The sequence below is a fragment of the Anopheles moucheti genome, chromosome 3 (genome assembly GCF_943734755.1).
Source record: "Anopheles moucheti chromosome 3, idAnoMoucSN_F20_07, whole genome shotgun sequence".
NCBI lineage: Eukaryota > Metazoa > Arthropoda > Insecta > Diptera > Culicidae > Anopheles > Anopheles moucheti.
This window is the reverse complement of record NC_069141.1, coordinates 26806729-26825276: the sequence shown is the minus strand read 5'-3', so window position 1 is coordinate 26825276 and position 18548 is coordinate 26806729. Positions and strand designations below refer to the sequence as shown.

Here is an 18548-nt window from a genome sequence, read left to right as displayed (position 1 = left end):
TTACAAATCAGACAGATTAATTAGGCGTTGGGTTAGAGGCAAAGAGCCAACCGGTCAAATTAGTCATCATGTTCGCGTATAGAGATACTAATTCCAATCGGTATTAAACTCAATAGTGTGGATTGAGATGGGTGTGACAGTCAATCGTCGGCAAGGATATTATGCTGCGACCCGTCACCGACTTCTTGCGAGAAGAGTTTTCTTGCTGGAGCCTTGCTTTTCGGTCCTGCTAGTTCAACCTTATCTAACTCGTTGAAATAATCCTGGAATTTATATTTATTTTTTATTCAATACTTACCCAAGACCCAAGAGTTTGGATAAAACACTTATACAATATAATAATGGAACTAAAACACTCCGTTTTTTTTTTCTCTCCGAGTACTAGAGTTGTGATTCTTTATTTACGCTAACTGTTTTTATTTTGTTTTTTGTTTTTATTTTTTCGATACAAATGTAAGCAAAATGTGAGTTACATTTCTGTTTGCTGTTTTGGGGATTTTGTTTTCCTGTTTGTGTGTGTGCTTCCGTTTACTTCTTCTTGCGTTTCTCTCTGTTACCCCCGGTCACATAATGTTGGACTGAGCGGGAATGGGAAGGGAGAGGGTGAGATTCCGATTCGTTTTACGCAGTGCTTTGTTTTGTAATTTTTTTTAAGATTGGTTTAGTTTGGTTTGGTTTGGTTGGTTCATTTGCGTTTCGCGCGTTATTAATTAACATTATCAGTTTTGTTTGTTGTTGCTGTTTTTTTTTCGCATCCTATTTCGCAAATCTTTCCCTTTGTTACAAGTTTTATGTTATGTTATTGTTTAACTTTTATTTGTGTTTTGCTCTATTTACCGCGCATCTCACTTACCGCATCAATGTCTAACTTTGACGTTACTTTGAAAGCGTTTTTGTGTGTGTTAGTTTTGTTTATTCTGTTTATGTTTTTGTTGTTGTTGTTCGCTCTCTTCTCTAAAAGGATATACCGCTTCGGCAACAGGTATGTGTTATTGTGTGATTTTGTTGTGTTGGTTTTTTTTTTGAATGTGTGATGGTTTCGTATCGAGTGTGTGTGTGTGTGCAATAGCAGCATTCACTGGTTTTGTGTTTTTTTTTTCATTTCGTCTTGTTACCAACTTTGTTTTAAGATTTAGTTTAATGTTTACGTTACCGAATAGGTGCTGATAAAATTGTGGCTTTCTTTTTCTGAGGGACAACTTGGGAGATGTGTTGTGCTTCTTTTCTTTGTTACGAGTTCGAAATCTTTTCTTCTTCTAATAACTGTTTTCAATAACATAAGCATCATCAACTCATCATCTCACAAAAGTGTAAAGGAAACACCCAAAAGAAGGAAAGATAACAAACAAAAACCACTAAAGATGAGATTCAATTTGGATCGAAACAAAACAATAAAAAGATAATAAACTAAAACGAAAATAGCAAAACAAAAATCTTAACTCTTAAATATAACACATTTCATAACAGTCTGTACAATGTAAAATACATATAAACCCTAAGCAAACCACTTACCATTGTTTCGGTAGTAGTGGTTTTAATAATTACAAAAGACTGGGACAAAGTTTACAACGTTATCAAGAAGAGCAGATCGACCTATCCGATCGAAAAAAGAAGGAAAAAGGAAACCAAAACAAAGTAGAAAAATAACAAAAATTAATCCTCTGTCTTCACAAACTTTACATGACTTTTCTCACCTTCAAACTTATCGCATCCATTTTCCTATTTCTTCTGAAAAACAACAAACAGATAGATTTGAAGTGTTGTGCACGCAACGATCCGGACATTCTACGCCAAATCCTGTATTTTCCTGCTTTTGTGCTATTTTCCGAATTTCCCTTAACTGTACTTAGGTTAGAGTAGGGAACAATCAATGTTATCATCTTGTTTTCATCTATTTACCACTTTACGTTACCGTTTTCATTGTTTTACTTTCTTGCTTCGTATGCCTTATTTGCCTGTTTGATTAATATCTTTTCTTGTTTCCTTTGCGTTTTTTCTACTACGTGGTTTTTTGCTTCTCGCTTATCGCTTCTTTTTTTCAAAAGTAGCCTTTTTTGTTTTCTTTCTTTTTGCCTATTACTTGCTAACTCTTTTTTTTATCCACTTCTATCAATAGGACCGACATCAATGCTTCCTTTTCACAATCCACTTTCCAACTATTCTAAATCATTTCGATCAACACTCACTCACACGCACACGTAAACGCACTATGCAAATTCATATTAAACTGTATTTCTTATGCGTTCTTTCTCTGTTTTCTTTTGCGTAATATTTGAAGTGTTTTTTCTCACTGTTTCAGATAACAAAACACCGACAAAACCCAAAATGGCGAATGAACACGTTAACTGCTGCCCAATCAACAACATTCCGCGGAACTGGGACAGGACATTCGGGAGGGTGATGTTGTTTTTCCTTCTGCCTTCAAAAGAAAGTTTGACAGAACCTTTCGCTTTACAATCTCCTTTCGTTTCCATTGTTTCGTCTAAGGTTTTGAGTTTGTGTGTGTGTGTTTGTGTGGGAAGGTTTCAATGTTGTTGTTTGTTAAAATGTATATTCTAGTAGTTCTTTCTTTCATTTGCTTGCTTGTGTGTTCTACTCGCAACTAGTTGCACTTACACGTTAAATGTTTACCTCACACTACTAAACGCCTACCCAGGGCACGTTAGCTCGGTTGCCTGTTGCGAGAGACTTTGGGGGGGAGTTTGGAGGGGTGACACGTACACTACGCCGCGGCGTTGTAAAGCAGTGTGCCACTAGCCCCGCCAGTAAAAAGGGTCAAAAAGGGTACAGTTTACCTCGTCCACCACGTCCTGTCATTTCCTTTTCGTTGCTGTCCCGCGCATCGTTCCCGTAGTCGCGAAACCTCTTTACTGCTTTTCCAGCGAATAGTGGCGTGACTTTTTCCAAAAGCTCTTGAAGAAACCTTTCTTCTTCTGCGTCGTCGGTGTGGTGTGCTGGGACGAGTGTTGCGGGAAACTTCGCGAGTCGGTCACTGTGCGGGAGAGGTGAAGAAATTGGAATTGATTGTTTTAGTATCGTTTGGCAGTGTATTATCCAGTTTAAGTTAGTAGCAGTCAATAGAAATACAAACAAAACAATACAAAATTAGCGCGTTCATGAAACATCCTCCAGATTAGGCTTTGTTAACTCATAACACAAACCCGCATATAGTTAAATCAAATGTACAAAACAAAAGGCTTCTTCGAGGACTATTTTTCTTCAGAATTCTTAAACGAGAAATGCTTGAAATCTACATTTCTGCGTCAGTTATTTATGTTCCATTTCTCCAGTGTTACATGTGCCCCGTGGGCAAATGTTCTTGTCGTTGATATGGCGGTGGAGGGCTTCCACCAAGGAAAATGTGTACATATGTATCTGTTACTGACTTTCGGGGACCTTATCTACTTGATACTGATTAAGGCTTCATATAAACAACCTCTTATGTATCCCACGAAACAAGCATTTATGCATCCGTCTTTTTGAATCCATAATGTATTCCTATTCTTCTATTAATATCGCTCTACTGGTACTGTTATTTTGGTAAAAAAAATCCCCATAATTGAATCCATGGAATACTAATATGGAATCTGTAAGTTCCGGTTTGCTGTAAATACAGGCAGTCCCCGAGAAACGCTATTATTGCGGACCGCTATAACCCGGGAAAAATCCGCGTAACTCGAATTTCCGCGTAAGTCGAATCCTGGTGCAATTTCGTATATACTTCAAAGTCACAGAGTCGACTTCCTTCTCTGCATTTGATTTATGCAACGGATCAGGCGATTTTTAGAAAGGTTACATTAAAATAAGTTAGAAAAAAATGTTTTATAACACAAAAAAGGTTATTTCAATCAAATTTTATCCTTTTTGCTTATATATTGTGCTATAAACTAGCTCAGCTGTCAAATTTCCAAAAACCGCCTATCTCCGAATCCGCGTATAAGAGGAACCGCGTATCTCGGGGACTGCCTGTACTAGTCAATTTTCTTGGCCTTGGTCTGCTGCAGGTTTATCCTCTAACCCGCTTACGGTCGAGCGCCGTCGTCTGCCAGTTCATCAGCCTGGCCTTTCTGGCGGACACATCAACGCCATCATTCCATCTTAATTTGGGTCAACCACACCTCCTGCGTGACGCCCTAAAAGGACTTTACGGGTTGGATCGACCAGTGTCATTCTCATGATGTGACCAGCCCACCGGAGCCTGGCGAAAATAATCCACAGTAAGTTCGCCGTACAGCTCAAAGAGCTCGTCACTGCGAGGGCTCCTCCATTGTCCTTCCACACATACGGGACCAAAAATCCTTCTGATCATCTGCCTCTCGAACTTTCGGTTAAGAGGGTTTCGTCAGCTTTGGACAAAGTCCATGTTTATAAGATCTCTGCTTCGATCGTAGCGACAGGTGTTTTGAATGGACAAGTCGTCTCAGACTGTAGAAAGCCCGGTTGGCAGCCAGCACCATAACATAACGTTTAATAATTCATCAAATACTACTGCTGTGTGCCAAAATTTATTTGCAATAAACTTAAGTAATTAGCTTAGTTCCCTCATCTAACTCATTCAACGTCGTGCCAAATTTCTTCTCCTTTTGTATTGGTTTTAATACAGTACTTGTACCCTTCATAGCAACAGAAGCGTACTTTAAAAAATATAAAGGGGAATTTACATCCCCACCAAGCGGCCCGCGAGTTCTTTCACGTCCTTCAGCTCTCCACACAAAACAACGCGTGCAAACGAATCTAGTCCAATCGCAACCCAATGCCAACCCGAGCGTACGGTACAGCACGTTCGGCGCCACACTGCCACGAGATCAAATTGGAGTGGCCATTGGTTACAATGTTAGGCCCTAGGACAGGTCGGTCCGACTGCGGAGGAATTCGGAGGGCATACTAAGGGCAAAGCGGGACGCTATTTTCCATTCGGTACGTTCGTCTTGTCGAATGTGTAATCACATTTAAGCGCGATCGAACTGGCAAGACGGGATTGTGCGTACGGGATATGCAAAGTGGACGAAGAAACGTTAATTATTTCACCGGCACGTGCTGCACGAGGCGTGTGTCGATAAGTTGCTTCATTGTGATGATGTTGCTTGTTCGATGGTTTTTTTCCTGCCGTTTGCAATTCAATGTTGAAATGAGCGAACCTTTGTCGCTGTTGAGTTTTTTTTAGTAAACATTAACTTATCGCTTCTTTTTTATCTTCAATATGCTTGTTATTTTTCTGTTTCTTTATGTTCTTAGTCTTGTTCTTCGATGTTATATGTTAATATTTCACATTGCTTTTAAAGTTTCTGTTCATAATCTTTGAGAAATTTGCGTGTTTGAAGCTTTTATATATTTGAAATAATATTTTCATGTTTGTTATGCGTTTTTCACAACTGGTGAAACAAATCATTCAAATGTTTGACGTCCTTTCTTGACACACTTGCCATGATGTTTGATCGCCCTTACAACCATTTTCTCATAAATCATCAATAAAACGTGCCCTCGTAAAGGCGCACGAAAAAAACGTGCTCTTACTGCACTTTATTGTGCAACGCTTTTGGTCTAATTTCCGTCATAAGCTGATTTCCTTCCGGGCTGGACACTTACTGGGAATAGGCAGATAAAAAAAAAGCCATAGAAAGGAATCAGCAGCACCATCAATCATTACAGCCAGATGCCGGGTCGTCGAATCGGGGACAAGACTGTAGGGCACCGTGTACTGCCCAATCAAACCATCCTCCTTTAGATGGATGCAGAAGAAGAAGCAGAAGTGGAAGAAGCACTCTCAGGAAACCTACATTTCGGTTCACTTTCCGTTTGATATCGAGCGAAACCGTACGAAAATTACCGTACGATGTTGCCACCACAACCGGCGAAAGGCGTCGCTTGGAAAAAAGGATCGCCAACCATGCTGCTGCCAAGTGAGTCGAATTTTTGCTGCAAACTGTTCGGCATTCAAAACACGTGGTTTCGGTTCCGGTTCGTTTGGTACACGGTTAGGTTCTAGTTGCGTAGGGCCGCAGTGCCGCCCCTCTGTGTTTGGGCGCTTTGTTCGCACAGCAGCATCCCCCCCCTCCCCCCCGCGAATTCGAATCCTGTCAGATGTGAGCATGCGTGTTGGTGTGATGCCGGTGGTGGTTCTATTCCTTTTTGCGATGGATCGAAGTAGCCGAAGCACTCCATCCAAGCAGGCAAGGAATTAATTCAAAACTCAGCACTGCGTAGAGGGTGCAACTTTGGAGGAAAAACCTTTTTGCTACGGTACTTCCTTTGGGCAGCGTGAAGCACCTGGGATGGAGTGGCATGTTGAAAGCATCACTTGAAAATCAATTGCTTGATTTGAAGTTAATCGATTGAAAATGAATAATTTTCCCAAAGTGTATGTGTGCGGCTGAAGGGGCAGTTTTTACTGTCCGTGCAAGATTGTTCCTTTCAGCAGGATTATACAATGGCTGTACCGGAGGCTATACGTTCACGACAGCTACTAAGAATGATGATCAGTGCTACTACTTGAGTTTAATATTTTATTTTGTGCTAATGCCAGTAACAAAAGATACGATTGAATAGTTATACGCAATGTTCTAAAATCATTTAAAATTTGAGTTAAACCTTTTGCAATACAAATCAGTTCTAATGTTGTTCTAAGGATTCTAATGAATGAAAGGACAAGAATAGTTATCTCTATGGACAGCATGAGCTGGCAAGTGTGTATAATGATCGATAGGTTCTGATAGGCTGGTCATGCCATTAGAGTTACACCAAACTACCCAACCCGTTAAGTCTTTTATTGTCGTTAATATGGTCGGAAATGGTCCAACTTGAGATGGAGGAGCATAGCGCATCAGATAACTAAGAATTAACGAAGAAAAAGTGCACTCGAACCTGAGCGGATGAGAAATCTTATTGAGGAACTCTAGGCTATAGTGATGCTAGGGGGAAACGCCGGTTTTTACACGAACGGACCGAACCAAAATCTCATCTGGACCTATCATCTGTAGCAAGAACTGGCTATCCGACTGCGTAGTAAATTACGTCTAGTAAGCTAGATATGGCAGACATGACCTAGTAGGTCGTTACGCCAAAAAGAGAGATAGGGAGAGAAAAAAGAGAACCTATTGAAGAGAAATGTTGAAAACTTTGGCACAAATCATGTCCCTCTATAAGAGGCTCAGATCGGAACAGATTAACCGTTTCAACCTCAACATCTCTTCACTAGTCTTATCTACCAAGTGATTGTAGCGGCTTTGATAAGCAGATATTGAAGAGTGGATTAAAGAGTGTTTCAGTAAAACACAAAGTTACAAAAATGGCTAGGAAATAAGGTAACCTTAAGAGATGTCGAAGGTCAAATGTTGGTAATCAAGGATATATTTGTGTTGTGTTATATATCCAGTTCGTTACTCTGGGAACTGACAGCATCCGATGTAGCGAGGACTACTCGTACGGGCCCTAACCGATCGCTCTCGCGATCCTGACGATCGATCTCTTCCCGTTTGTGCGTCCGCTGGAGACAATCGTTATGCGTTATCGTGTGTGTTATCTTTGAGTTAATAAACGAGTTGCAAGGTGTAATGCAACAGTCGCGTTTTTTTTTAATTCCTAATTCCAACAAAATATGTTCATTGCGATTAAAAATGCAACTTTCGTTAGACTCTCACACGGCCAGCATGTTGTACCATGCAGAGAGTATATGAATGATTTAATAATGACAAAAATTTCTACTAATTGAATAAATTATCGACAAGCTATTTTAACTTCCTCGATGCACTTAACCCGGGCCGGTGCGTACATTTCACCCTGTCGCCCGACACCTGTGCGACACTGTGTCGTTTTTTGGGGCCGGTGTGGTGCAAGCGAACGCGCATCATTAATATTACAGGGTTTCCACAATTTTCCAATACCGAAATCACATAATTCACGCTCTATTGCTTCACATTCACACGGGTGCATGCACACAGGTCGCCCCGGTTTCGTTTTTTTTTTTTTGGCATGTGGCAGTTGAACTTTCCCTATCCGCCATCCGGGGCGGAGGGATGATTAGCAAAACAACAAATTCCGAAAAGAAGGAAGGTTTGTTGCTGGAGCGTTCCGTTACCATTCGATTGGCCAGATTGGTGTGTTGGAGCAAGTGGTATAGAATAAATAAATATTACCCAAAATAGAAATAGTTTTCCGTACACACACTGGGAGGTTTTTTCCGTTGGCTGTTGGCTGTATGCTGCTGCGTGCAAGTCAGTGGAACCATAAATCGTTCAGCGTAATTGAGCCCGCGAGTTTGGCGATCGGTTGGTTGGTTGGGTCGGCTTTCGCCTCTCACCTTCACGCTTTTTCTTCCAAATTTTGCTTGTTGGCGTTCTTTGGCCAACGGCAAGGTGCAACGGATTTACCAGCGCACGAGAGGAAGTCAATGGTGGTCAAACGATACCGATACCAGATGATGGCGCGATCATCATTGATCGTGATGGTGGTGATGATGATGGTGAGATCTAACCGGGGGTAGCAACAATTCAATGAACTTAGCCACTCAAATGGTGGGCTAGAAGAATGGACCGGTAGATCGGCGATCGCTTCCTTCGGACTCACCTACCTCACCGGCGTATCGCATCGGACCGGAAAAGAAAAGTAATTAAACCTGGTAGCCATCCGAAAGCGCTGTATTGGTGTGCACGATGGCTTACGAATGCTTCGAAAAACCTTCAAACTCTTTAGGCTCCCAGTGCGCTTTTGGTTCTCCGCTATCATTTATGATCTATTCTGTTACCTTTGTGTAGCTTTTTTTTGTCGTATTTATTCCTGTTCTATTCCACTCTCCTCGGAAGGGGTTTGTAACTGTTCGCACCTGTGCTCTGGGAAGCAAACCACACGTGGAGCAATCAAATGCATAAATGCAGTTTTATGCGTTATCGTTTTGTTATTTCTCGATTGACAATCTGTGTTCCATTCCGCTTGTAGGACTTGTAGGTTTGAGAAGTTTCTAAACCGCTAGAAGTTACAGCTACATTAAAAAACAAGAAAATCTCTTCAGGCTGTTTAATCTCACAGTTCCGCACAGCTTTGCTCATAAAACTCACAAAACCACTTTACGCCTCGCACTTCAGCGCAGCAAACAGGCGGAAAAAAAGAGATTCATGCCCGGCGCTGTTAGCAAACATTATTTTCAATTTCTGTTTCTCTTTTCGTTAATATTCCACGATTACCGAAAAATGCGAGGGTATGGCGTAAATGGCGCAGAGAGTTTGTCAATATATTGCAAACGACAATTCGCCGATTCGAGTGCTGTTTTTCGGATGGAAAAGCCATGTACTAAAATGGTAAAGATTTGGGATGGGAAGTTGTGTGCTGTGCTGGTCGACGCCAAAGGCACCGAAACCGTCGTCAGAACAGAAGGTCCAATTTCTAAAGGCGTCCGTAGAGATGTAAAGCAGAAGAAAGTCATTGCTTTGGGGGGGGAGCAAGGATATTAATATTTCTTGGTGAAATGGCCACACCCTAATTAAGGTTGACGTTACGCTCTTGTTGCGAGTGTAACGGTGAACTGAGTTGTTTGAAATTTTGCAATTTTTGCACACAACATTGGCACCACCTTTCGATCTGCATTCGTCGTGTTTCGTCAGCCAAACAACCTGGGGGCGGACAGGAAAAAAAAACCTTCGCTCGATTTAATATTTTTGTCACCGTTGTTGGGGCACGTTGGACATATTGTTTTTTTTTTATGCCACGCCACCAGTGCAATGGAGATGGTTGCAATTGTTGCTGTGTATGACAGCATGCATCGGCGAAAGTACGATCATCTCTCCGTTGTGTCACCCTGTATTTCCACCTACGGAGCAAATATTACATTTTCACCCTGCCATTGGGCCAGTATTCCACCGCCAACCGCGTGCGGTTATTTATAGCTGCACCAGAGCTGCAGACGAAATCGAAACTCATCTTGCGCCCACTGCGTACTGGGGGATCTTTGGAGCGTTGGAGATGGTTTTCGAAGGTAGCGCCCGGACGGGGGAATTACATGTTGCGGTAGATCTGGTGCATTGGAAACGAACCGGGGGGTCCGGGGTGGAATTGATCGAATGCAGCTACATATTTGTGCCTGCTAGGTTCAATAAAACTGGGTTGTGTTACAAGCGAAACAGTTGGAAAATGGTGTAACGGGCCAGGGTGCAGGGCTGTGTTTTATGTTTTCTGATGCACTGCAGAAAGCTTCAAAATTATGAGGTGAACAAGGTGAGTTAATAAAAGTTCTACTTATACTTAATGATCATTAATGACTAATAAAATAACTGTATTTAAGAAAAATTGGATTAGGATTTTGTAACTTTTCTTTAAGCTTCGGAACAAACAACAAGGTAAAAAATAAAGTAAAAAAAACACATAAATAAACACAAAGTAATATAAATAATAAGCACAAAGCACAAAGTATAAATAAGCACAAAGGAGACTGTGTGTAAAGTCAAAAATAAAATAAAAAATTCTTAAATAAGTACAAAGGAGAACATGTGTATAGTCAAAAATAAAGTAAAAAAAATACTTAAATAAGTACAAAAGAAAACATGCGTAAAAAACAGTAGGTAGAAGTATGATTTATATTGTGTATTACTAAAAAAGACGCCAATATACAAAACCGAAAACCGAAAACAAAGTGTAGAAAACTTTAACACAACGAGTTGATAAGCTAATAACTACCTAGTAGCTCTTCTATGTTGAAAGAAAAATTCCAATAGCAACAAGAGCAAACAAATTAAAATGAAGAAGGCCCCATTGCGCTTAATGTACCAAATGGCAATTCATCAACTCAATCGCTCAATTTCCACAGCACTCCGAGCTCATTAACTAGAAACACTTGCAACTTGGTCTCTAAATAGCTCTCCAGAACGAGACTTTGTGTGCGAAAATAGCCCCGCTCTCAGGTATGCAAAAGATGCACGAAATGAGTGCATTGGGTTAAAACGCACCCACACCAATGCAATTCTGCTTTTGTGACGGTCACTTTTATGACTAACGTTTGCAGACCCAAGTAAGTTGCACCCAACGCTTCCGGTACCGGACCAGTGGAGTGTCAGTTGGCGCCCCGAGAACAGACGGCGCTTGAGTGTTTTTGTAGTAATAATGGAAAAATCATTAAGAAAATTGACAACCGTAAACGGAAACGGCTGTGACACATACAGTAGTAGAAGAGGGGGCCCATTTTTTGCATTTTACGCCCCCTCGTCGTGCCAGCTAGCCGAGAAGAGTTTAGCAGCAGGGCATTCCAGCTTCTGGTCTGTGGTCGTTTTTGTTTCCAGCGCTTTGCTGTTGCGCAGCATCATCGCCATCTCATCGTCAGAGGCGTTGGGGAGGTAATCAACTGGAGGAGATGAAAAGACAGGGGGGGGAGCGGCAAGCAATACATGTTGCAACCGGCAACATATGGTATCGATTGGGTGGACGCGTTTAGAAAAGGGGTAGTTCCCAAGGAAGAAAAACTCGTATGACTCATGGGTTTGAGTAAAAATTTTATGAGTCATAGAAGCTAAAAATAACCATTTTTTTATTTTAATTACATTAACTTAAGCTTCGTGCATTGCAGAACAAGAAGAATTTGCTATTTCATATCTGTAGTTTGAAGATATAATTTAATTTTTTTAAATAAAATGTACTGTCCAGACTTTTATTTGAAATACATTTCTGTCCATTTCTAACCATGGAGTTCATAGCTCGCGTTGGATGAATATTTAACAAACAGATGTAGTTGGCACAATCCCACCGGACACAGCATCCGTTCCCTCAGGGAGGGTTTGAACAAGTTTAATTTGCATTCGGAATGAAAATCCCATGTTTACAGCAGTGGAGTTCCAACTCAATGATGCATACATACGAATGGGCGAACGAAAAACAAATGCATTTCATGTAAAGAAAGCAAAAACACCGCAATGGAATAATTTTGATGCTTCAACGGCATTTGTATCAGCTTTAAGAATATTAAAATATCACACGAGGCAATGAAAGTATCGCCCCAAAGTGTATATTTTTATATCCATACTTTTGCTATCTTTTAAGGGAAAAAACAACTTCCCAAAAACTTATTATTTTAGGGAGAGAAACAGAACTTTCACATTTCACCATATCGATTGCCTTGAAGCCGTTTCGTTATAAGTTATAATCATGAATGTCTTAAACTCCTTCCCGGGGAGAGTGAGCCAACTATCTACAGACACCGCAAGCGTGATAACACCACTTCAATCCTACGCATACAGTCACAGCAAGCATCATATAATGGGGTAGGCGATAGTCTATACAATCGAACCCCCGAAAACCCTTCTGGGCCACAAATTTGCATGTCCCTTTTTATCGTGCACATAAAAACTTCCTTTCTACCCAAAACAAAAAAAAAACTCACATTTCGATCATCATCGCTGTCGTTTGGTGTGAACATTTTGTGAGGAAAAAGTTTTCGTTCCATCAGGTTTTTTTTGTTTACTTTGCCTATTTCAATTGGCTGTGGAAAACCCGAGCGAATTGGCCACGGGGTGAGACGAGCTCGTACGAAAGAGCTAAAATTTTCTTTCGCCGATGGAAAAGTGCTCATCTCGTCAGACGCATTATATGGCCAAGTGCCATTGAACTCGAATGAACCCACGGTGGAAGGTGCCGGGGGAAAATGCTGCTTTCCACGGCAAGAAAAAGCTCATTCTCACGCCCAGACGACGAAAGTCGTCGATGTGGTCAGGAGGAAAAAGAAAGAAAAACAAACAACGGAAAGGTCGTTGGAATCACGTGGAACAAAAGGATACCAAACGAAACCGTCCACTGTTGTGCTTGTCTGGCCATTTTACCTGTTTTCTCCTAGGAGTGGCAAAGGGAAATAGTGGAGAAGCATTCCTGTAAGTGTTTATATTTAATACACCGCCCAAAAAAGGTCTGACTCGGCGTAGAAGTGACTTTCATTTTTCGCCTATTTTTAACTTTTTTCCGCAAAAATAAGTTAACAACACGGTTAGGACACGAACATTGACAGAATTCTGGGCGCGGCGTATCAACAGCACCAAAACAAACGAAAAAAAAATGCATCCCTCCGAGTAGTAATGCACCCACGGATTGCTTGGATCTCTCATTGCTCTCCCATCTCGCTCACTTGGCGCATATATCCTTTATTGCAATCGATCAGAGTGCAGCAGCCGAAGTGCAGCACAGTGAGGCGAGAGAAACCCTGAAGTTCTCGGCATCCTCGGAATCCAGGGGAGAAGCTTGTACCGAAAACTGGCCCGGGTGTGTCGGGCATCATCTGAGACTCTCCGTATCCCGGTGCGCTTGTATGTACGGAGCCGATGCGCGTCAATGGCACAGTTTGCCGGCCGGCACTAGAAGCACTCCGGCATTGGTTGCATACATAGGGCTGGGCTGGGGGTGTAGGTCGATGCCACTGAACACATAACCAAAGCGGGGGAGTTCAGCTTCGCCTGTATCGAGGATCGCCGCTGGGAGACGGGAACGTCTACAGACACATGCCGGGCAATACACACACACACACACATAGCAGCAGAGTAGAAAAAGGGATGAATCCACCCCGACAGCGGTGACTAAGCAAATGTTAGTGCAGTGTGGAAAACAGGTGGAAAACATGGAATGCATCCCTGTGGACGGATGATGCGGCAGCAGCAGCAGCACTGCAGTTCATCGTCTCGTTGATGGTTATGTGTGTTGGTGTGCGCTTCCGACACGCTGAAGAGAATGAAAATGAATCATAATACTAAAGCTGTCAGTGTGAAACGCATTCCTGTTTCCCATTTCTTCGGTATGCATTTTCCATTGCAAATAGTTTTGCTCAGACACATGACACATGACATGCGGCAGTAATGGCAGTGAGTTCTCGTTACTCGCGGAGAAATAGTTTAACAGACAGCTGTCAAATTCCTCCAGATCGTGTTCATTAAACTGTTGTTTCAAACTCTCTGTGAGACGAGGTATTATCAGTTACCTTTTAAAATGAGACCGAACTTCAATCGATCGTCCTTTAAAAAAAAAAAAACGCTCCCGCCCTTCCCGTTACCAGCTGCTGGAAGTTGCCCGTGTAGCAAAAGATGTCGATTTTCGATAAGCTTCCGAGCGGTGAGGGAAATCATATTGCGAAACTTGTTCGCGACACCACACCACTCACCAAACCCAGCACACATGCACTTGCCGTCCGGTACGATAAGGACACGAACACGAACAGCCACGGCCACGTACAACTTCTTATCGGGGGGACGACGGGTTTGAGGACCGGAGGGCCCCGGGGGGGTTTGGCAAATGGCATCCGGCAGTAGCGGAAAAGATAGCGTCATATCGCCAAAACCGATGCGCCCGATATGCGTGACTGGTGGTGGCAACTGTGGGTGATTCACACCGCACCGTGTGGTACGTGCGCGTCGAACTAACTAATCGAACGCCACCATCCCCCGGGTGCGAAACCAAGACTGGCAGATTTTTTTTCCTTCTTGTTCTCCTTTCTTTTTTCTTTTCTTGATAAGATATGGGCGTAGACTGGGATTTTTAAATAGTATGTGGCCATGTTGCCATAAAAATGCGGAAAAAATAGATGATAGTTATTCAATGCTACTCGCAGCATTTTTAGATGAACGGATCCAACTTCTTGAAGAAAAATGTCCATTGCAAGCAGAGAAAAGAGGGCTGAATTTGGTTTGGTAGCTTTGGATGGTAGACTTTTTAAGTAAAATGTTTTTGCTTAAAGTTATACTCGACGTGGAAAGAGAATCGCAATTACCGTCCAGATTTTTAGATATGATTGCTTAGCACTTGTGGAAGGTCAAGGTGTATGTACTTCAGATTTCCTCACTTGAGCCGTTTTACTCTTAGGAAAAATATAAGAAAAGACGATCATTAGACCAAAATCATTCATCAAATCATCAAGTGATATTCATTTTGCGCGATACTGTTAACAGATTACTATTTAAAACATGTATAGTATTACAATTAATAGAAACAAAGAAAAAACAATGCTTCTATAGAGCATTGTTGCATGATTTACTTCCAAACATATTTCAGCTGTTAGCAGTTTTCATCGTCGGTTTTGTGACCGAAAAATCTTTTAATCTTATAGCCGTGCGCATCAGTGTTGAGTCTAGTACTACGCGAATGGTTGAGGATCGAATCTCATTGGCGCAACATAAAAGTCATCAAATTCTTTGAACGTCAGAAGTGGAGTAGGGTCGTCAAGCCCAGCAGTTTTTATCATATAAACGCTGAGATTATTTTGTGGAAAATTTAGTTCCAAGAGAAAAGCCACTCCTTGCCTTTCCAAAATTTTTCATTGGAGCTATCTATAGCAGTCGATAAAGGTAGAAGCATTAATGTGAGCTTCCTATCTTCGGACTAGGAAAGGAAAACATTATGCAAGCGATTTCTATAATTTTCCACAAAATAAAGACCACTTTAAAATTATATAATTGATATAGGATTACATTGACTTTTAGCAAAAAGACAGTATAACACTTGAAATAATAATATCCATGTGTAGAAATTATAGTGTAGGAATTAAAAATGTAAAATAACTGTTCCTAAATTACCATAAATCAAAAAACACATGTCCACGTTCACGATTCATTTGCTATAAGATTGATTAACACGGTGAGTGGATTTTAGATCACGTTCTATTTTCGGTCGATATCAATCCACCTTATCGTTTAGCCCCGTGATAAAACTGATAAGGGTGGAAACAGTCTACAGGTGGACGTGCTCTGTCCGCTGTTTATAAACATTTGAACCGCTTTTGCCCGCAAAAAAAAGCATTACTTCACATGTTCGCATGTTATTCGCGAGCGCAAGAAATAAATCAATGTAACAGCCACCATTTGCCTAGGGTCAATGGAACACGCACACGATAATGAACATTAAGCGGTACAAATTAAATTAAACACCCAAATCGTGCATCGTGCAGCGGAGCACAATCACCAACATATTTTGCGCATCTTCGAATCAACTCCTGACGGGGCAAGAAATCAGCAATAAATGAGCGCAAGCAAAAAATGTACAAATATGAGGTCACTTACCGTCGGAACCGGGTGAACGCTGTAGGAAGACGGATGACGAATCACGGTGATGATGATGTTGCTGCTGCTGCTGCTGATAGTGATACTGCTGCGGATGTTGCGAATGATGATGCGGCGGCTGCTCCTTGTCCTTGTCCTTTTTCGGTTCCTTTTCCTTCGTTCCGGAATTGCCTGCAGAAACGGTGCCGTCGTTGAATGCGACCGATTACAAAGGGACAAAAGCAAAAACGAAACATGAAAACAAATAACATTTACGGCACATTAAAACAAAGACCGACAATAGAAAGGAGCGTGAAGGATGAAGACGATGTGATTAGCTTGCGGGATGGTTGCGTACGAGATGTGTTGAGAAGTGAGCGTGATCGATCGGGGAAGGGGATATGATGCTGCCGGAAGTGTGCCGGAATTAACAACAGAAAGCGCGTCCGATTTCCGGTTCTCGGTGTAATGAGTTTCATTAGTGTCAAATAATAAACATGAGCAAGCTTTGTACAGACGAAAGTTACAGCAAAAGAAACGACATGGATAAGGACGTGGTGATTAAGTGGTGATCACTAGCCGTTACATTGATAAACTCTCGATAAGCTGAGCAGACAGAAATGGAAAACAAAGAAACACAGCGTGCATCAGAGCAGCCTTATCAGCAAGGGAAGGAGGGCACAACATCAAAAAGTCATTTCCCAAAAGTAGCCGCTCCGGTTGCAACCCCGTCAATCACACTGCAACTTTTTCGTTGACAGCGGCTGCGTGCCGTAGGTCAACTGGTACGGATGCAAATTCTTCGGCGTGTTCATATACTTCTGTTTGTTGCCTACGAGCTCGTTCCACCATCCGTCAACCGTTGCAACCCCGTTGCGGCGCGCTTATCAGGGGCGGGATTTTGGAACGCTCTTTGTCAGCAACGCGAACACACAACAGAATGCACTTGTCGGACGCAAGCCGGAGGATTTTTACAGTGCTGGCCTTGTTAGATAAGAGTGGCGGAGTGGAGTGTTTTCCTTTCGGAGCAAGTGGCCTCGATACGGGCACACATGGTATAATTTTTGTGGATGGAAGAAATTGGTATTGCAAACTCGCAATGGAATGGTTTGCTGCCGTGACAGTGATTAAAGTTGAGTACAGTGCCTAGCAGCATGGTAAGAGCGCTTCGAGTTGTTGCCCAAGCAACGAATAATTAACCTTGTGAGCGTTAAATTCCATGAATTTCCTCTGGATCGGGAGATCTTTTGGAGCTCTTTGCTATCATCTACTGTGTTATTCCAATTTCCTGGAACTTCAATAATTATTAATAACAAAATAGTATGAGTTTCAGCTTAAGGTACTCTTTGCGAATTTCCACTTCCATTTTGACCCTACAAAACAGTGAAATATGTTGTAATAGTACTCAAATTAAATGTCATCTTCATGATTAACTTATTTATGTTCTCTTCTTCAGCGCTTTTGGCATTCAAGAGAAGCCTTGGAAGGAGTCCTTGGAACTGTTCAATGTCCAATCTCGAAGACTCCCGTATACATCAGTATACTTTGTAGTACACCTTTGCCCTCAACGCCCCAAAGTCTGTACGTTCTAGGTTGTCCGGTATCATTTTAAAGACATGACGTTATGCCCTGATGATTTTGATTCATTGCAAAGTAATGTGGACATTCGAGTATACTTCAACTTCAACTTTTGAACACAACCGGCCCACAGTTCATTCAAGAAGTAGTTATTATGGTTGTTCTGCCCAGTATTGCAATCTCAACAGCACAGTAATTTCAAGCAATTTTGTAACTTTACCCGTCCATACATCATTTCTTGCATCTTCAAACTAACGATTACATCCAGGAGCATTTACATGCGCTTACATTTTCACCCGCACACTGTAAGTTCTGGCCCTTTTTGAAGTGCCGCCAGCTCAATAAAAGTACCTACAATGCACGGCAATAACCCGTAATGCTTTCAATGTTCAATGGGAACTTTCCCTTGGCGTTTTATGAGCTTCGTGTGGCACGCTTCTCGGGTGCCGGTCCTTGGATGCTAGTAGTACGTGTGAGGCGTGGCATCAGTGTTGCCATATTTCACCATTTTCTAGAGAGAGAGAGAGAAAAGCGGCAGCAAGGATCAAAAGCCTTTGTCGAGAGCTTAAGTAATCGATCCAAAGAGGAGCCCAAACACCTCATGGTGGGTGTTACCGTGAGATGGGCAGACACCGGACCGAGGTGGTAATTTTTAAATATTAGCAGCGTTTGCCCGAAAAACGCGTAACCACAAAATAGCCTGCCAGCCTCCTGTATGATATACGGGGTAGCGAAATTTCACAGTTTTACTACAACACACTCCTGGTCGTTCGGTGGTCGGCATAAAACTTTCTCTCATTTTTTTTTTGTTCACCACCCCCGCCCCGTTGAATAATAAATGATGCTGACAGTAAAACAAACTTCTAAATTGATCTTCCTCCCCTTTTTATGCGGATGGGGCCACGTGAGCACGGTTTTGCACGGTGAAGGGCGGCACCGGTCCAAAAAAGTAAACAATCTCATCAAGCGCATTAAGCTTGCCGGGAG

At 42.0% G+C, this 18548-nt stretch overlaps 1 protein-coding gene across 3 annotated transcripts in view; it reads right to left on the bottom strand.

Moving 5' to 3' along the window:
• Nucleotides 1-380: 380 nt before the first annotated feature.
• Nucleotides 381-18548, bottom strand: part of LOC128301407 (mucin-5AC) — a 92009-nt gene continuing 73841 nt past the window's right edge. For all 3 annotated transcript variants that reach the window (XM_053037857.1, XM_053037859.1, XM_053037858.1), the window contains 2 exons: nucleotides 16005-16175; nucleotides 381-2992 (listed from right to left, as the gene is read on the bottom strand). In XM_053037857.1, the coding sequence (XP_052893817.1) occupies nucleotides 2868-2992; nucleotides 16005-16175 (296 nt within the window). In that variant the 3' untranslated portion in view covers nucleotides 381-2867. The remainder of the gene's footprint in view (nucleotides 2993-16004; nucleotides 16176-18548) is intronic.